Source organism: Dreissena polymorpha, unplaced genomic scaffold, assembly GCF_020536995.1.
Source record: "Dreissena polymorpha isolate Duluth1 unplaced genomic scaffold, UMN_Dpol_1.0 chrUn001, whole genome shotgun sequence".
NCBI lineage: Eukaryota > Metazoa > Mollusca > Bivalvia > Myida > Dreissenidae > Dreissena > Dreissena polymorpha.
The window spans coordinates 1,651,010-1,672,997 of NW_026273315.1; the positions used below are offsets into that span (position 1 = coordinate 1,651,010).

At 34.7% G+C, this 21,988-nt stretch overlaps 1 protein-coding gene across 1 annotated transcript in view; it reads right to left on the bottom strand.

The window, feature by feature from the left end:
- The window catches only part of LOC127863141 (sodium-coupled neutral amino acid transporter 9-like), a 50,417-nt gene that overhangs the window by 10,142 nt on the left and 18,287 nt on the right, over positions 1-21,988 (bottom strand). The window contains exons 7-11 of the mRNA XM_052402529.1: positions 21,615-21,656; positions 17,593-17,772; positions 15,071-15,175; positions 10,660-10,766; positions 881-985 (exon numbers count right to left, since the gene is read on the bottom strand). Of these exons, the coding sequence (XP_052258489.1) occupies positions 881-985; positions 10,660-10,766; positions 15,071-15,175; positions 17,593-17,772; positions 21,615-21,656 (539 nt within the window). The remainder of the gene's footprint in view (positions 1-880; positions 986-10,659; positions 10,767-15,070; positions 15,176-17,592; positions 17,773-21,614; positions 21,657-21,988) is intronic.

Here is a 21,988-nt window from a genome sequence, read left to right on the forward strand (position 1 = left end):
ATTGCACAGTTTGAGTAATTCACACGTTTTAAAGGCTGTTCATACTGTGATTACAGAAACTTAGTTATTATTTGCCAGTCAATTGAAGCTGTTAATTGGCACCCCATTGACAAACAACCGTTTGGGGCCTTTCTAAGAGTGTGTACATTGAATTGCGCAATCCACGCTGATACAGGCCACGTTAACAGTTTGACATGAAGAACGTCACATCAAACATGTTAATCCCAAGTGATTTCTGATGCCAATTAGTAAGCGGCTCGCAGGTCATTAAATATTAGGGCAATAATGTTTTGTTTTTTTTTCTTTGCAAATATCCGAATATCAATTCTGTTATTCGAATACTGACCATTCAATTGAATATTCGAATAATTTTGCCATCCCTATATGAAACAGTGGTATCTTTTGAATGCTTCTAAATTAGATAAAATAGTTTCACCCTTAACACTAAACATAAAAAGAGCTGCATCATGTGAAAATGTGTCTTATGCCGCGTGCAGCCAGTTAAACTCCAGCGAGTTTGCACATCTTCCCAGTCTGGTCAGAACCTAACCTATTCACTATCAAGTCACAGAAGGTATCGTTGTCTAATTGGTAGACAGAGTCCCTTAAGACCATACTGCGTTATACTAGTAATAAATGACAAAACTCCCATTTTTCATGACACAGCTTAATTATTGATGTATTTCTAGGAGCCAAAATAGGTTGAATTTAGTCAGAGTAAAGGTTTAATCATTATAAAGGACCTAAAAAAACTGTTTGTTTTTTGGCCAGAATTGTTAGTGACAAATAAAAGATTTGGAATATAAACAATTTTGAACATATTTTATATTTCCATTCTACAAAGATAGAAGACAAGAAATGAAAATCCCATTCTACTCACATCCTCGATACAGCTCTTGTCGAGGGTGAAGGAGATGTAGACGATGACGCCCATGTAAATATAGGTCATGGCCACCAGGATGTACGCCAAGATCAGATCACGCACCTGACAGCAAAACAAATACCATAACTGTTTGTGATTCAGGTCCAATGTAATGAGTGATTGTAATCATAAGTTGAACAAAATAAATCTGTTTGTTTATAAGTACCTGACTTAACAAGTATGTTAGGTATTTCAAACAAGTAGCATTGTATTTTAACTATGATTATCTTTGATTCAGTAATTGCCCAATTGTTCAACTTCAATGTTTACAAACTAAGCAAATATTCAAACCAAATTATTTACAATAGGGATTATTTATTTAAATAAAGAATATTTACATTTATAATTGCATAAACAAATTGGCATCACAAAGATAAAATAACATTTTTTGGTCCTTTGAGAACTTGAACAATCAAACATAAGCACCATTGTCACTTTTAGAGCAAACAATAATTCACTACAGTAAAAAATGCCAACGTGGCCCTTAAATGCCCAATTTCAATTTGGCCTTAATATGTTTTTAGTAAGAAATCAACATTCTAACCAGGATTCCTAAATCTTGGGCTAAATATATGGCATCTAGTGGTAAAAAAATATATAGTAGACACATTCCTGGGAAGATGGACATAGAATTGAACCATGGTCTGTGAAAAAGAGGTTTAATGCATGTGCGTAAAGTGTCGTAGCAGATTAAACTGTGCAGTCTGCTCAGGCTAATCAGGGACGACACTTTCCGCTTTTATGGTATTTTCTGTTTAAAGAAAGTATTTTCTTGGCAAAAATCCAGTTTAGGTGGAAAGTGTCATCCCTGATTAGCCTGTGCAGTCCGCAATCTGGGATGACACTTTACGCACATGCATTAAACTCCCTTTTTACAGAGCATGGCCCAATTATTTGTTCATTGTTTGTGTAAGTAAAAAAACAACAGTAGTGAATACAATGCAACATAATACACATGCAAGGCTAATAGACCACATAAGCCAAGCCCAGATACACTGGCAAAGATGAACAAAACACCCTGCCACAGAGCACTTACTATGTGAATTTGAAAAAGACTTCAAACTAGAAATGAACACCATTTGGTGATTTTCACACACATCTGTGTTTCATGTTCTTTATGTTTGTTTGTATTATTCTGTCCATACTCTAATAATTAAATAAATTTTTATTAAAAGTGGCTGTATTTTTGATCATTTTATTGTACTTTATAACTGTGTTCATGAATGCCTGGACATGGTATTATTTTTTATGGATTTTTTTTATCCAAACAAGCAAACAGTTTTATTGCTATGCATGTTTCTATTTTACTTATAATTCATCAAAATTGATAAAAACAATTGGCAAAATTACATATAAAGCATTCTTCAAATAACATAACATATTTCGAGAATGATGTCTTATTGCAACTTCACATAACAGCATGTTTTAGTACAGGGAATTCATGGAGTATATACCATAAGAACCACATGACTAGAACAATATTAACATTTCAGTTTATTATAAGTTTAATACACACGCCTTAGAAGGGTTTATTTAACATTTAATAACACTATACCATAGTCCAAAAAATGGTACCAATGATGTTGAATGTATTTTTTTATATTTCCTACACGTTTTTTTCCCTAAAATTATGATCATATTGTTTTAAGTGGTTTTAAAATAATCTTTTTTTTAAGTACTCTTGGAAACAAATAAATAACTTAGTGTACAATGTTAGTTTTATGCTCAAATTTTGTATTTCCTTCTGAATTTATTTTTTAAAATTATTTTTAAAATGACCTACTACAAGAGATTGGCATTTTTTCTGGGTTCCTGAGGGGAAATAACAACACTTGAGTGTTGATATTTTCTTATTCCACCTGATGCAACTCATTTGCTATCATGATAAATATATACCAAATAAGTCTTGATTTATGAATACGTACATATAGGTTCATAAGAGAGAGTTTTGCCAATTAAATGGTTCTGGTAAAAATGGGGGGGGGGGGGGGGGGGGGGGGGGAAGAATGAGGACTGGTAACTTGGAATATTTGAGAATTCTTCAATATTTGGTAAATGTTTCTTAATCTTTGATTTGAGATTCATTACCATGACAATAGGATACAAAGGCAGAACAGAAAATAAAAATATCAAATTGTGTTACAGTTGTAAAACCTCCCTGTGAAACATCTGGTATGTTTGCAACAAGCAGCTGTTAAAATGTACAATAATACATACTTTTTGCACAATTTAACACATGAACTTACCACATGTGCAAAATAATTATATTTTTGAAAGTTTTTATAAATTATACTTTGTATACAGGATGGTTCCACAGTCACAAAATAAACAGTTTTATGAAAACCATCTCAGAATGGCATAACTACAGCAATGTGATTCAAAATAACAATGGTGCATATTATTAGGAAATAAACCTATAATTGGTAATGAAACTTTAAGAAATAATATGAATGACTAATGAGGGAAAAATAAATAAATACAATACAGTTGGTGCAGTTAGAAGTTAAGTTATAAATATGTTAATACATATGAGCAACGCTTTGTAAAAAAGGGGTTTAATGCATCTGCTTAAGTGTCGTCCCAGAATAGCCTGTGCAGTCTGCACATGCTAATCAGGGATGACACTCTCCGCTATTGTGATATTTTCTGTTTAAAGAAAGTCTCTTCTTGGCAAATATCTAGTTCAGGCAGAAAGTGTGGTCCCTAGTTTATAAGCCTGTGCAGACTGCACAGACTAATCTGGTACGACACTTAACGCACATGCATTTAACACCCTTTTCTTAGAACGCGAATCATATATTGCTAGAATGATATTTCAACTGTATGAACAATATACATAATAATATAAGATAATACAATATTTATAATACATGTGTGAGAAACTTTACTATGCGTCTTTTCCATTATTTGCTTCAGTTTTAGTTTTCTATTGGACCATACTAAAATTTTGAGTCAATTATCATATAATTAAGTAATAAGTAAGTTATATTATTGGACGGCTGACCAAATAGACTGAGAAGACAAGTTTGGTTGAATGTACAAGGGTGGTTGCACAGCAATCCCTCTGTGTCCCATAACCTTGATTTTAGCTAAGCACATTTTCGCGATTGTATTTTTTAAATATAACTTGTATGATGCTTTTCCAAAAGATTCTTTGAAAAGAATTGCGTTTATTTAATTTTCAGAAGAATAAATAATGATATAGCAGTACCTTAGGCAACTTATTCTTGCTAATGTGTGCATCACCAACATATTTCTTGACTAAAAAAAAAGATTTTATGAGTAACCGCAGATAGTAACAGTATTATAGTATAGCAGAGTTCGCAACAGGGGTGATAGAAACAGTATAGTAGCGTTAGCAACAGTGGTGATAGTAAGGGTATAGTTGTTGTAGTTACAGGGGTGTGATTGGAACAGTTTGAGGGCCGTAAAAACTCTACTGGGTTGCTAGATGATAATATTTACTGGGTTGCTAGGTGAACATGAGCAAAAGTCATCATCCTTTAACAGTTCCATTCAAGTTAAGATATGTTTGAAAAAATATCTACTCATCAAAAAATAAGGCAATAAGCCAAAAGGAGAAGAAATCACACCCTTGTAGGCAGAAGATAATTTTAGTGAGAGAAAAGAAGAATACCTACCACATTCTCTGGTTTACAGGGGAAAATAATTAAAGTTTGGTTCTGGAAAAACTGGACTAAATGCATGTGCGTTAAGTGTAGTCTCATATTTGTCTGTGCAGTCAGCACAGGCTAATCAGGGACAACCCTTTACGCTTTTATGGTATTTTGTTGTTTAAAGGAATTCTCTTATTAGCAAAAATTCCCTTTAAGCAGAAAAAGTCATCCCAGATAAGCCTCTGTAATGACACTCTAATCATATGCATTAACGCCAATGTTCCCAGAGCCCAGCTCATTCAATGAGAGGCAACAATACCTACCATGTTCTCTGGGTGTTTCTCCACCCTCGCCATAGCGAGAACAGCATTGTGAACAAAATAGGCAAGAGCAGCTATGCCACTGATGGCTGGGAAGTGATCTCGGAATTCTGAAGTACAGGGGAGGTAACGAGCGTGCAATGGGAGGAAAGAAGGAAAGAACAGACAGGCAAAAAAAGGAGAAAGCTGTTTTCTCACAAACTTATATAGAGTTAATTTAAATAAAACTCAGAAATTACAGCTGTTCAATAAGTAAGAGCAATTAAGATTTCTTTCTCACTTAAGTCAAGTGTGAAGAAGATATTTGTATTAATGTTTTTGATGACCTTCCAAAACCCCCTGAAATTGTATGTTGATTGAACATGGGGCCCTTGGCAAGGATTTTAGGAAATTCTCTGCAACTAAGACTATAATGAAGAAAATGTTTGCAATTAAAAGAATTCAGCTGAAAATTCAAAGATTCCAAACCCAAGTAGTTCTAATAATAGTTTCAAATAGGAAATAAAAAAGCTTGAATAATTTTTTGTAGATGGCTTAATATATATAAAGAGCGGGTGCTTATAATTCCGAACAGCGTCTAATTCCGAACGAAAATTTAAACATTTAAAAACAATATAATTCAAGCATGAACTCTGACATATGACATCATATTTATTACATCATATCTTAACTCTTTCCGTTTCGTCCATTTTTGAGCGGTAACCATGTTTAAATTTTGAAGAATTTCAGAAAGTCGTTTCACCAACCAGTCAAGTGAGTGGAATTACGCAAATCTCAATTTCACCATCACTAATTCCTAAGGTTACATGACGTAATTTAAGTACTTCCCCGATCAGGTTTTGCTATTTTATTATTAGTTAGGATTTCCCAACTAGTGGGTATGTTCTTATTATAGCTTTCACAAACAAAAAAGGCAAAGATCAATTGTTCGGAATTAAAACCGATATATTAAACGATGTTCATTATTCCGAACGAATTTTTTTTTAAATGTTTATGATTGAAGTTTACTGCAACAATTAGAAAGCAAAGACTTACAAGAATATTGTTTTATAAATTACCAAAACTTAAAATAAAAGGCTAATGTCTTGACACATGAATTCGTTTTATTTTATATATGATTCGTCAATTACAAGCAAAACGTCAAAAGTACAACCCAGAAGTGGTTGGTCGCGCAGTCGAAATAATAAAATCGGGTACAATGACGCTTGGCCAGGCTTGCAAAACGTATAATATACCCAAAACAACACTCCATGATCGTGTCTGTGGGAAGTACGCAACTGACCATATCGATGCGAAGACTGTCCTCAGTGCTGACGAAGAGCAACGAATTGCCAACTGGGTGGTCCATATGAGTAGGGTTGGCTACGGTCGAACAAGACATGGCCTGTGTACGGTGGTCCAGAAGATTCTCAATGACGCTGGCAGAGAAACCCCTTTTCTCGTAAACAAACCGGGACGGAAATGGTTGCATGGGTTTTTAAAGCGTAATCCGTATTTGTCCGTTTGCACAACTATCCAATTAGGGAAGGAACGGGCCGTCATCACAATAGAGAAAATTCAGCGTTGGTTTGCCGAATTTGACAGACACCCAAAATATCATGTTAGCCAGGCCATCGGTAACTCTTTCTTTCATACAACCCAAAAGCCCCCGACTGACACGCTACCCAATCAACTGATCGGAATGTCCGACAGCCAACCCAACAAGTCCGTCACCCAAACTGTAATGGTAGCCAACCAGTCAGAAGTTCCATCTGTTTCACCATCCAACCAATTGGTCACCTCGACAGGAGAACGAGGAGGCAATTCTTCGGGAAATCAGTGATTTGTTATCAGACAGCGATGTTGAAGTTGAGGCCGGCAAACGTTTTGCGTGTGAGAAGAAGTATGACAACTTTATTGAATGCACTAACTGTGGCCGGAGATTTCATTTTGCATGTGTTGACATAGAAAATCAGTTGATTTGTGATGAACTTTCTTTCGCATGCAAATATTGTTGAAATTTGAAAGTGCATAACTGTTCCAATTGTTGGAAATATGTTCTTTTTTTTTTATTGTTTGTGGAATAAATTAGTCTGACTGTTTCTTTTCTTTGAATATTTTACATTTTTGGAATGCACTTTGAGTGTTCGGAATTAAAACCACCAATGTTCGGAATTGAAACCAGTGTTCGGATTTAGCATACATTACTGCCTTTCCTTTAACCCAAAAATAATAGTGAACGATGACCCATACACGAAATCGATGTTTTTAAAAGGTCCAGTATGCGTTGTTGTTTCTAAAAATAGCATCGATTTGCGGAAGTGGGGTTGCGTTTCCGAACTGTAGATTTCTTTGCTTAGATGTTCGGAATTATGAACACCCGCTCTACTACTTCCAACAAAATAATTTATTTAAATTGTAAGTGTCTGCATTGAACGCTGCATCTGAAAGTAGGTTCAAAAAGAAGACAAGCAAGTAAATTTCTTCAATTAAGTGTTTGAAAACAGCTTCTTTCAGCAACTACAAATAAACATATTAGTAAACAAATGAAATACACAAGTTTAAACAAGGGCTGTTTGTAAAACATGCATGCCCCCCTATATGGGCTATAAGTTGTAGTAGCAGCCATTGTGTGAATACGTTTTTTGTCACTGTGAACAAAGGTGGTGGTGGTGGTGGTGGTGGTGGTGGGTGGTGGTGGTGGTGGTGCAACCTAAATTTCATTTTTGCCCGATGTTTATTGATACAATGCATTACAAAAATGCAGTTAGCCTTACATTTGGTAAAATTTAAATAAATTGCAAGGGAGGCAAATGCTGTAACAAAAGAACATGCATAAACGGTAGTTGTTTCCCTTATTTGAACCATGCTAAATCCTTAAAATGCCTATTTCCAGTAACTGTGACCTTCACCTGTGACCTTGACCTTTGACCTAGTGACCTCAAAATCAATAGGGGTCATCTGCGAGTCATGATCAATGTACCTATGAAGTTTCATGATCCTAGGCCCAAGCGTTCTTGAGTTATCATCAGGAAACCACCTGGTGGACGGACCGACAGACAGACAGACAGACAGACCGACCGACAGACCGACATGAGCAAAGCAATATACCCCCTCTTCTTCGAAGGGGGGCATAAAAAACAAAAACATGCAACAAAAGAACCAAACAATAGAAATATGATGAAAGCAGAGGGGGGGCTCAAAGGCTGAAAACAATAACTGCAGGAAAGCAAATGTTTGATATGCATTTGCAAATGTCAAAATGAATAAAACTAAATTTACAAATAATGATGTCATTTCATATGAGCCTCACTCTGGGAAAACAAGACTGAGTGCAAATGCATAAAGTGTCATCCCTGATAAGGCCATGAGCAGACTGTATAGACTACTCTGGGAAGACACTTTAAGCATATAAATTAAGCCCAGTTTTTCCAGAATGAGGCTGAAATAAAATTTCCAGTTTATGAGCACATTGTCTTAAAATCGTGACAACTTTTTGCCACCTATTGCTATTCCATTCTACTTATTATTGAACTTTCCTATTTTTTCTTTCATTCTATGCGATATAATCTGTCATCTTGTCAATTATAATTTTAGCCAATTGTTTAAGACTTACAGATCTGATTTCAAAGTAAGTTTCATTGAGTGTAATGTCTGTGTACTTCTCAATTGACTTCTAAACATTTATATGTATTCACTTTTATTGCACATATCCAAGAATAAGCTAACTTTTAAAGGGACCCACTAATCTGCTGGTACATAAAAGCAGAGCCATTTAAAATCCTATCGAGATCAAATACCATATCTACCATTATATTACTGAAACCATGATTGTTGGATAAAATGGGTCAGAGTTTAAGCATTTTTTTGTCTACAGCATTTGCTAATTTGGGTACTTTTCAGAAAATCACTTGATAAATTCAAATGTGTTAAAGAAGTTATGCCAAGATAAACGCTGTAACACATGTACGAACAAATTAGTGCCTATTCTAACTATTTGAAGTATTGCGTTTTGACAGCAATTCATTGCAAATATTTTAGGACCATAACAATAAAATAAGAATGCCAAAATAAAAACATATATGTTCTGGAATACCATTTTCATTTACCTTTTTCAAAGAACCTTTTGAGCAGATTATGGATTGTGCATTACTGATTAGGCTTAACATGTTGTTCTGACTGACCAACATGGCTTTAAACTGGTAGGTGTGGCTTTGAACCAACATTAAACCAACACAAATCTGACTGTTAAAAGAGAAAGACTAAAAACCACTACAATGACATATATATTTATTAGTTATAAAACTGCAATGAACTCAGTGCACCAACTCAAACATAACCAAACTGTGAGAGCTGATTTACATACAATACCAAAGCTAAGTGTTGGATAATTATGATTTTAATGTTATACTTTAAAATACAGTGCATTATTTATTTTTAGTGTATGCAAAAATAAAATGTATTATTATCAAGTAATGCTAATTACATATAAAGTACATGAATGTGACAAGATCAAAGTATTTTAAATTATGAATTATGTATAAAAGTTACCAAATAAATTTCTAAATTAATTATAGTATAAGTATTATTACATTGTTTCATAAATACAACACGTAACATCGAAAGACTAACCAAGCTATGGTAAAATGCAGCAATATTGGATAAAAGCGAAACTGGACACCAAACTGCACAAGAAGGAAAACCTAAATTGATCTCTACACCAAAGAAAGGAAGGGACAGAAGGTTACACTCATCAAACTTGCGAACACACAATATAATGCTGGTGGTTGAAAACGTGTGCTTCATTTGGCAGAATGAATCCCTACTAAATATTTAAAGATTTAATATTTAATCCTTGTATAGCTCTTAAAAAATATTTTTAGAATCAATTAGTTCATATTTATTATCAGCATGATATTTATAAAATACCAAACATTTTTAAATGGATTGTACTATTTGCACTGGATAGTACAGAATCCGGATAGTGCCATCTATAATCTCGCACTTCTTTCATCAAGGGCAACACTAGACACACGAAGCGATACTTGATATTATTCGCCGCAACTGTCAAAAAAAAAATCGAGTGTGTCTAGTGTCGCGGTCTCAAATTAGACAGTGATACATGAGATTCGGATAATATGGGCGATATTTGAAAAATAAAATATCGTGTTTCACCGCAAACGCGACACTAAACACAAAGCGCTACTTGATATTTTTTCTTGACAGGCGCTGCAATGCACGATATATTTAACACGATATATATCGCCTTTTGGGCTACCTACACAAGGGCAATATATCGTGTTAAATATATCGTGCGTCGCCGCAACTGTCAAGAAAAAATATCAAGTATCGTGCGACTGTCAAGAAAAATATCGTGCGTTGCCGCGACTGTCAAGAAATATATCAAGTATCGCTTCGTGTGTCTAGTGTCGCCCTTGATGAAAGAAATGAGAGATTAAAGATGGCACTATCTGGATTCCGTAGGATAGCACAGTATTTAATCTATTGTAAAATAAAAAATCAATTATCTCAACCACATTGTGTATCATATACATTTATCTAAAATGTCCACCATTACTTAGCAATTGCAGATTCAATGTAAATTATTTCCACAAATACTTATCAAATGCTACATAATTTGTTTAACATATGCACAAAATGCAATTTCAATACTATGAAGTTGTTTTATAAGAAATAAGGTGTATGTAACCTAGAGAAGTATGTAACCTACAATAATCAAGCAATCCCCTGCCAAATGAAGCACACCCCAAATAGAAATGCACAACTAAACTTCTAGGTTTGCAAACTGGGTTGAACTTACATTATTTTCAGGGTGTTTTTGAGCCCTTGTTATTGCAAGAGCACAATTCTGTACAAAATAAGCAAGGGCTGCTACTCCTGTTAGAGCTGGAAAACTGCCCTTGTATTCTGAAAGTTTGTTTCATTCAGTAATATACAAATCTAGTTTTATCTTATGTTTCTTAACATTAATTTAATACACAACCAATGTTGGTAAACAGCTTTCTAAAGAGACTTTTTCACGCATTTTAATTTCAAAGTTAATATTAAGAAATATGTTTGCAACCAAAACAGTTAAAAATTAATATTTGATACTCTAAGTTGTGTAAATTTATTATATTCAACATTCAAACACATGTTTTATTAATTACATACTATATTATGTTCAGCCTATGCCTTCATCAATAGTATAAATAACAAGACTATTGCCAAGCAATAAAAGTCCCCTACCGGCTCCACCATTGTCAAAAATTTCACCATTGTCAGATTTTTATATATATTTGTTTCCATAGCAACCACAATTTTTGATGTAGGAACAAAATGAAATGACGTGCATAATGCCCATATTGCAATCTATACATGTTCCAAGTTTCATGAAAAATATTAAGAACTTTTAAAGTTATCGCAGGATCCAGAAAAAAACACCATTTTCAGCACTATTTCTAGTCTATTTGTTGCCATAGCAACCACAATTTTTGACGTAGTAACAAAATGAAATGACGTGCATAATGTCCATATTGCCATCTATCCATGTTGCAAGTTTCATGAAAAAATATGAAGAACTTTTAAAGTTATCGCAGGATCCAGAAAAATGTACCATTTTCAGCACTATTTCTACTCTATTTGTTGCCATAGCAACCACAATTTTTGACGTAGGAACAAAATGAAATGACATGCATAATGTCCACATTGCCATCTATCCATATTCCAAGTTTCATGAAAAAATATTAAGAACTTTTAAAGTTATCGCAGGATCAAGAAAAGTGTGACGGACAGACGGACGGAGACAAAACCATAAGTCCCCTCCGGTGAAACCGGTAGGGGACTAACAAGGCTATTGTCAAGCAATATGGTCCCCTACCGGCTCCACCATTGTCAGAAATTCCACCATTTTCAGATTCTTAAAAAAAAAAATTGTTGCCATAGCAACCACAATTTTTGACATAGGAACAAAATGAAATGGCGTGCATAATGTCCATATTGCCATCTATCCATGTTGCAAGTTTCATGAAAAAATATTAAGAACTTTTAAAGTTATCGAAAGATCCAGAAAAGTGTGACAGACAGACTCAATGACAGACTCACAGATAGACGCACAGACAGACTCACAGACAGACGCACAGAGCGCAAACCATAAGTCCCCTCCGGTGAAATCGGTAGGGGACAATAATCATAAACCTTTTTTTAGAGTAAATGAAGCCGAACCTTTGGTTTGAACATTCATTCACTTTCATCAACCAGCATTTGTTCCAAAACTAAAAAGTGCTTTCACATAATTATGAACTTGAATATCCTCTGCACACCTGTAACGTATTAGAACGTACACATTTTTTTCTCTCCTCAAAACCGGGGCAATTTTTACAGTGAACGACTACCGGTACAACGTTATAGAACGCATACAAATTTTGTTGTTTCAAAACCTGATCCTTATTAGGCGTAGGAACCCTGAAACTTTTTTTCTTAAAAAAAACAATGTTTGTAAATAAACTGAAACTTAATCAAAGAAAAAATTAAAATAAGACTGTGACAGACTGACGGTCGAATGTTCAATATACAGTCTGTTGACTATAAACTTGTCAACTAAAGTTTCGAACATTTATGGTTAATAATTGAGAGTTAAAATCAATAAATATTCAAATGCTCAAAATTCATCTTAAAAAAGCAAATGAGTGGTATTTTGATTTTCGGTCATGTTTGTGGTATAAACTTAAGAAAGTTCTGCATTTCCAATGTTAATATGACAAGCTTTTTGCAAAAGATATCAAATCATACAACGGATCATGTGTAATATTGTTTATTGATCTGTATTGATTTTTTCAAAAATACGTTTTTATACGTTACAGAGGTTTATTTGCTACTGACAAAGTTCGTAAAAATACATTACCGTTCTTCTTTTGTCTACATCTACTATATACTAGTATTCATTTTTCAGTTGTATAAAAGCGTAAAAATACAGTAGAAGCCGCTATGGGGCATCCCTTTCTAAAACAAATAATATTCATATTTAAGCGGATAACTGTTTGACGATAAACAACTGACGAGTAAAAACGTATTTTAACAAGAGCTGTCAGAGGACAGCAGGCTTGACTATTCGAGTGCTCGACAGTATAACGTAAGCCATCATGGAGAAATTGTTCAAATTATTCAATAAGGTCAAGGTAATAGTTGAGGTATATTTTCCACAATATATTGAACATTTGTAAAGACGTAAAACAAACTAATAAGATTTTATTTCAAGTTTGATAGCAATAGCTTGGGTGGGAAGTTTGGACAGTCCTTCAATAGTAAATTAATATTTTTTTATTTTTTTTAACCATGTTTCAAAGATAAAAATATTCTTTTTGGGTTGGGTAGGGGGGGGGGGGTTGAGAGGGGGGTATAATGTGGGGTGTGGTCATTTATTAGATGATCTTTTTTTTGGGGGGGGGGGGCAGGGATTCTGGGTTGGGGCGTGGGGTATTGTTTGGGTGGAATCCATTTGTGGTATTCAGGTAAGTTTTGTTTTGTCAAAGTATTACTAAAATCTGATCATAAATAAAGAAGTTATGGCAATTTAACTAAAATGTATTCTTTTGACCTTGAGAGTCAAGGTCATTCAAAGGTCAAGGTCAAATTGAACTTGCCAGGTACAGTACCCTCATGATAGTAAGAAAATATTTGAAGTTTGAAAGCAATAGCTTTGATACTTTAGGAGTCAAGTGGATCTAAACACAAAATTTAACAAAATATTCAGTTACTATGACAAAAAAGGGCCATAATTCTTACAAAATGCTTGAAACAGTTGTCTGCTCTTGTTAATAGATTGTGGTCATGATGGTAAAGAAATTTGCAAAATATAAAAGCAATATGTCAGGGGACATTGAAAATATTTGAGGTGGTACGCAAACTTTAACATAGATTTATCAATAATATGCATATATTTTTAGTGAAACAAGGGGCCATAATTCTTACAAAATGCTTGATACAGTTGTCTGCTCTTGTTTATAGGTTGGGGTCATGTTGGTAAAGAGGTATGCAAAATATTAAAGCAATATGTCCAGGGACATAGGAAATATTTGGAGTGGTACGCAAACTTTAACATTTGCATGCTCACACCGGGGCGAGTAGGATAGCTCCACAATATAAATTTCATATATACATGTAATAGCTGAGCTAAAAAACGCGAAAATCCGTTACAGTATTGAAAATTGTGAAAAACGTGCACGTTTAACAACATTGTAGGTGTTAATGTTAAAAAAAGCCTCGGTTCTGAAAAGACAATTTTTTTTATATGTTTCAATACACTACAGTGTTTAGCTGCAAAAAGCGACCAGGTGCCTAAAGGATACAAAAGCATCCTACACATTAAGTTTTCAAGGAGTTGATAGTGCTCTCTGGTTCCAAGTACAAGCAGCAGTTTCATTTTATCCCTCAAGCTTTTTTTCAAATCTGCATTTAACATTTCTAATGATACAAGATTGGCATCAAAGAAGTGAAATATGATAACAATGGACAATGAAAACAATCACTTAAACAAATTTAAATGAGCAGAATTCTGGGAAAGCTAGGCTTAATGCATTTTTGTTAGGTGTCGTCCGAAATGAGCCGTTGCATATAGCATCTGCTAATAAGGGACACTTTCTGCTTTTATGAAGGTCTCTTCTACGAAAATCCAGCCAAGGCTTATCTGGACATCACACTGCACATACATTAAGCTCAGTTCTCCCAGAATGAGAATCATATAATTAAAACATAGTCTTTCTAATCCTGCAAGTAAAAGACATGTTAAAACGTTACTCTTCCAGTGGTGTAGCTAGGTCTGTCATGGACAGTGTTATAAATCTTTTAAAGACAATGCCTTATCATAATATAACCATAAATTGTTCCGATATATCTGCAGAATATACATTGAAATATAACACAACATACCCCTGCAAAAAAAAAATAATACAAAAGTTAAATGTGTCATCTTAGACCTCATGGTCTTGATTTTCAATGCAATATTTTGTAAAACATACTTTTGTAACTTTTGAAACAGCCAAGAACCTGGCCTAAAATGCCCACATGTAGCTACATGTACAACCCTGTCCTACAAGGTAAACAAGTAGCACGACTCTGGATTACAAGGCCAACATGTAGCTATGAACCTAGTATATAAGGCCAACAGGTAGCTATGACCCAGGCCTACATGGCCAACAAGTAGCTACACCACTGAAACTTGTCCAATGACTTACCAGTGACATATGAAGGACTGGTTGTGTCGTGAAATTCAAGATGGATGCCCCAGCTTATTGCGTTCTTCATGGCGAAGCAAACCAGGTATGTCACCGATATAGTGCCTAGTGAAGATATAAACATAACTAAAATAGGGCCTCGTTCTTGAAAACTAGGCTTAATGCATGTGTGTAAAGTGTCGTTCCAGATCAGCTTGTGAAGTCGGCATAGGCTAATCAGGGTCGACACTTTCCGCTTTTACAGAATTATTCAATTTAAGGTCTCTTTTCAATGAAAATCTAACCTAGGCGGATGTTTTGTCCCTGTTTAGCCTGTGTAGATTGCACTTAATGTACTTAATGTGATTCAGGACGACACATAATGTACTTAATGTAATTCGGAACGACACTTTATGTACTAAATGTAATTCGGGACAACACATAATGTACTTAATGTAATTCGGGACGACACATAATGTACTTAATGTAATTCGGGACGACACTTTATGTACTTAATGTGATTCGGGACAACACATAATGTACTTAATGTAATTCGGGACGACACTTTATGTACTTAATGTAATTCGGGACGACACATAATGTACTTAATGTAATTCGGGACGACACATAATGTACTTAATGTAATTCGGGACGACACTTAATGTACTTAATGTAATTCGGGACGACACTTTATGTACTTAATGTGATTCGGGACAACACATAATGTACTTAATGTAATTCGGGACGACACTTTATGTACTTAATGTAATTAGGGACAACACATAATGTACTTAATGTAATTCGGGACGACACATAATGTACTTAATGTAATTCGGGACGACACTTTATGTACTTAATGTGATTCGGGACGACACATAATGTACTTAATGTAATTCGGGACGACACATAATGAACTTAATGTAATTCGGGACGACACATAATGTACTTAATGTAATTTGGGACGACACTTTATGTACTTAATGTGATTCGGGACAACACATAATGTACTTAATGTAATTCGGGACGACACTTTATGTACTTAATGTGATTCCTGACGACACTTTTAATGTACTTAATGTGATTAAAAAACACTTAATGTACATAATGTAATTCGGGACGACACATAATGTACTTTATGTAATTCGGGACGAAACTTAATGTAATTTTGGATGACACTTAATGTAATTTAGGTTATTCGGGACAACACTTAATGTAATTCGGGATGACAGTTAATATACTTCATATAATGCGGGATGACACTTAATGTACTTGCATGAAGCCCAGTTCCCCCAGAACTCGACTCCTTCAGTTTTCCCACTCCATACAAGGCCAGAATTCATAAAGGGAAATTTCAATTCTAATTCAATTAAAGGGGAAATCTCATGATTTATGTTAAAAGCAGGAGAGAACATGTTAACATACAATTACTTGTTGTGCATGGCATACTAGAGACATTTTTAATTTTATGTATTTCCTAAAAAAAATTCATACAGAAGTTGGATGAAGACATCAATCTTGAAAATACTGGGTTATTTTTAAAATGTTTTATTTTGCAGTTTTACCTGTTGTATAGATTACATTTGACGAGCCACTAGTACCAAAGTACCATATAATCATTTAAGTTGATTTAACTATAAACTGTTTGCTTAGGTGGGTTTGTTAAACAAATCTTGAAAAAGTGAAACTGTCTCGATGCATCCAGGAACACAGTTTAAAGATAGAGTCAAGATGATCAAATACAGCAGACAGAATGTTGCATATATATATAACATAAAATGCACTGTTTAATGAAAGAAAATACCAAAATGAAGCCCGTTCCAAGCATCATGTCTTTACCACATTTACGTTACCATTTCCCACTCACAAGAAAAGAAGGCTTACTACAACAATGTTAAAATCCGATCTGCCTGCAAGTAACTTTTGGTCTGTTCTGCTATTACACTGTTTGCTGCTCATCAGTATTTTAGAGTTGAAAATGACTCCATTAAGAAAAGTCTTAAATTTATTTGTATTTTCTTAGGCGTTTCTGAGCGGTAAATTTTTAAGTGTTAACACAGTCTTCATGATGCTGTAAGACTGCATGCCCAGCTGTGGTTGTCATGAACGTTCTCATGGATAGCAATAGAATACAAACATTTTTTGCTTATAAAACAGAACATAATATAATATTTTATCACAAGTGCTCGGTTGTTTGATTACATACAAGGTTGTGTAATGGATATGGTGTCCGCCTAGTGACCAGGAGGTAACAGGTTCGATCCCCAAAGTAGGAGCGTTCTTAAGATCTCTCCCAAAGACACCAAGAACTGGCTCTTGGCCCAGGAAACGGACTCAAGAGCATTTTAAATAAGCCTGAGGTTTTCAATGCAATCGAGCTAAAATAAATGAGTTTAAACTAAACATACAAGGTCTCTTAAGAACTTAAAAACTCATTGAGTTATTACAGGATCCAGATTCGGATGGAAGAATGGACAGACAAACACACTCACAAGGGTATACCAATAATTCCTTGCAGTTACAGCAGTAGCACACTAAAAACTCACCCATGGCGTTAAACTTGGTGAAGAACGTTGGTGACTTGAAGCTTATAAGAGGTAGTAGGACAGCAATCAGGATGAAAGGCACAGTTTTCTGTTCGTCCCAGTATTTGTGAAACATGGAATCATGCTGGGGGAGGCTGCTGTTAGTGACAGTTGTATTCTCTTTAATGAGGCATATAGGATCTGAAAAAGGGAGAAATAGAATCTGAAAGTCAAATGAGAAGAATATTTTTTATTTCCAGTGACTTTTATGAAAATATTGTATTGTGATTTAAAATTGATAATAGTGCTTTCACATTCCTGAATATTTAGTTCTGCAGACGTGACGTGAAATTTTTAATTTTTTAAGTATAAAGGGGCCATAATTCTGTCAAAATGCCAGTCAGAGTTACATAACTTTGCTGCACAGTCCCCTTATGATAGTTAGTAAGTGTTGCAAGTATGAAAGCAATAGCTTTGATACTTTAGAAACAAGAAGAGACGGGTGATGCTCCACAAAGTTTTTTTTTATCACAATATTGCACTATATATTCAGATAAAAGGAAACGTCTAGTAGTTGGGGGGACGAGAATTGCACTATATGTACAGTTAATGGAAAATTTCAAAGGGCCATAACTCTGTGAAAAATATCCGACCAGAACCGGCTGATAATATGCACATCTCCTCTTGGTAGTGAAGCTTCCCATAAAGTTTAATTGAATTCCGGTCATTAATTGCTGAGAAATAGCCCGGACAAAAATTGTGCACAGACGGACGGACACACAGACGGACAGACGAAGCGGCGATTATATGCTCCCCCAAAAAATTTTTGGGGGAGCATAATAAAGTGGACCTAAACACAAAACTTAACCAAATTTTAAATTTTTTAAGTATAAAAAGGGCACATAATTCTGTCAAAATGCCGCCCAGAGTTATCTTACTTTGCCTTCCTAGTTCCCTCATGATAGTTAGTAAGTGTACCAATGCAATAGCTTTGATACTTTATGAGAAAAGTGGACCTAAACACAAAACGTAACTGAACGCCGACGCAAATTTTTCTATTTTCTAAGTATAAAAAGGGCTCATCATTCTGTGGCATATCAAGCCAGAGTTATCTAACTTTGCCTGACCAGTCCCCTCATGATGTTAAGTAAGTGTACTAAGTTTGAATGCAATAGCTTTGATACTTTATGAGAAAAGTGGACCTAAACACAAAACTTAACCAGACGCCGACGCAGAAGCTCAGGTAATGACAATAGCTCACATTAAAAAAAAAAAAATATAGATGAGCTTATAAAATAATAAAATGTGTTTTTATTTGATATTTTATGTTTACCAGTTTAAAGTAACATATTTTTTTTTACTTTGATATATTGCTTATTCTTAGTTTATGATAAAAAAACAACATTCAACGATCCTAAGACAGCTACTTTCAACTGTGGTGGATGCCACGATAATATAAATGGAAACAAAATCATTTTACAGAATCATAATATGATTGTCAAAGTTAATTGATAGTTTCTCATTTCATTAAAGTTTACATACTTTACGAACAAAAGCAAATGAGAAGGGAACTTAGATAGCCATGGGTTGGGTAAGTTTAGAAAATGAGCGTTACCTTTATAATCCCTTTACATTGATGCTATTGTATATTATTCTGTACAAGCAAAAAAACACTTATTATAGAACATGGCATTTCCATCAGTTAACGCATATTGTGCTGTACATGTTGAATAACAAATACTTCAACAAATATTCTTATATTCATCTTTCACTTTGCATTGTTTTACAAAATATATAATCATAAATAAAATATGCTCCTTGCTTTTTTATATTCTGTTGAACACATGAAAACAATATCTATTATAAATAATGTTAATACTACACTAGTATGTCAAGTTAAAAATGCTTCATTCATCTGGGAATAAATTGTATTTTCTTTCAACAATTCATTACCAGCAGTTTCATCAGTTGTATTATTAATTTATGCAAATGATAAGTAAAATATACAGTTAATTTTATGATTGCATCATTTAAAATGACTTCACTCCAAAATGGGGTGTGTCATTTGATTAACAAGAGATGTGTTTGTCAGAAACACAATGCCCCTTAATGCGCCGCTTTGAAGCCATATGTGACCTTTGACCTTGACCTTTCACCACTCAAAATGTGCAGCTCCATGAGATACATATACATGCCAAATATCAAGTCGCTATCTTCAATATTGCAAAAGTTATGACCAAGGTTTAAGTTTGTTACACATACAATGACGGACACATACAATGACAGACAGACAGACAGGCAGGCAGGCAGGCAGGCAGGCAGGCAGGCAGGCAGGCAGGCAGGCAGGCAGGCAGGCAGGCAGGCAGGCAGGCAGGCAGGCAGGCAGGCAGGCAGGCAGGCAGGCAGGCAGGCAGGCAGGCAGGCAGAGGCAGGCAGGCAGGCAGGCAGGCAGGCAGGCAGGCAGACAGACAGACAGACAGGACAAAAACATTTGATCCGGGGGCATAAAAATCTTGAAAAATAAATGTCCTTCAAATTAAGACCCAGCTATACACAATCTGGTCACAAAGTGGTCATGTGTTCGTATTGATCAAAAACTTATTTTACAAGATTTTACAGTATAGTTATGCTGCGATATTTCTGCTTTTGAGGTATTTTTGTTGTTTAAAAGAAATATCTTCTTTGCAAAAATCCAGTTTAGGCGAAAAGTATCGTCTGCAAAGGCAAATCTGGGACGCACAAATTAAACCTGTTTTTTTCAGAGAGAAGCTACCTGGTATAGGGTATGATATTCACAAACAGGCAATATTTCCTTAAATCCTTTTACATTTCCAAAGAACATCATCAAAGTGTCTGAAGTAACTAAGCGAAAGCATACATGATCTTCTATAACATGTTTATTTTGTCATTTACAAACGAAATTTGCAAAGGAAAGGAAAAACTTCAATATGGAAGGGACAGTTTGGTAAAATGACAAACAAGAGGGCCTGAAAGGCAAAAAGTCTCTCCACTAAAATACAAAGGAAGTGTCCAAGATATCATTGTGACTTATAATATTCTAACCAAGTTTCATAAAGATTGAACTATAAATGTGACTTTTCGAATGTTAACAAGGTTTTACTATATTTACTATGTGAGCTAAAAAACGGGTCCATTTATGGATAAGCTTAAGACCAAATTGGATATATAATCAGAGTGAGTAACACTTTTCATCTATAATTTGGATAATATCTCCAGTACTGACAGAATTTAAAAATACGCCATTTACTTCTAAATCCTCGATGGTGCAGTATTTTGTTGCTATTAACTTTTTTAAGACAGCTCCAAACTTGTTGTTCTTGTAAGTAAATTATTAAAATGACTTGTCAGACATAAGAAAATTAATTATTATAAAGGGAAACAACCCTTTAAATATTCTATCAACTAGCTTCAAAAACAGTTGCCTCCCTTCAAACAATGCTCCTAAAATGCTATTAATTTTGAGTCGTTGAACCCTCCACTTGATCTATAGACATTATTCATGTGACACTAGTATGAATCCAGAACATTGCAATGAAAACATTCATTTAGAGCTTCTTTTGTTAGTATTTTTGCAGCACATGACAGTAGTAAATTATCTGAAGCGTACAACTGCATTAAATATCAAGGTATAACCCAGCAGCATGACCTTATTGAAGGATAGAGATGGTTATTTGTAAATTAAAGGAGCAGTGTAGTTCTCTAATTAAATTATCATATTTCTCACAAAGATATCTTTTTGTTCAGAAGAAATAAAGAAGGGACAACAAAATCGCACATATATATTTAATTTAACTGCTTTAAATCATCCTTTGAATTGAATGTTAAGTTTAATAAACTAAAAATAATATTTTAATAAGCTTTGAGTAATTTGAGTATATAAATTTGCTTGAAATTCAATATCACTGATGCTAATTTTTTTTTAATGAAAGAGTTTTTTTGAAAATTGTGCGCACTATATTCATTAAAGGATTTTTTTCAAAGGAAGCAACACAAAGTTTCCATGAAAACTTCTCAATACTCACCTGTGGTACTAGACATATCACTCCCCCGCCCCTGGGCTTGATCTGAAATAAGGACAGGCACTTTAAGATGCATGTCAGGAAAGTGTAGTCCCAGATCGGCCTGTGCAACTCGTACAGGCTAATCAGGAAAAAACACTTTCAGCTAATCTTGGACGACACTTAACGCACATGCATTATACAGTGCATGTGACACTAACACCCCCCCTCCGCCCACCACCACCCAGACAGGTTCACTGCAGAACAAAGTACTTCATGCATGTGTGATTTTTCTATTCTTATCCCTGTCATACCAAACAAAGAACAGGATAATAAAAGTTGTTGAAAAGTTCTAGACTTTGATATTGCAAATTCAACTTTGAGACATTTAATTACAG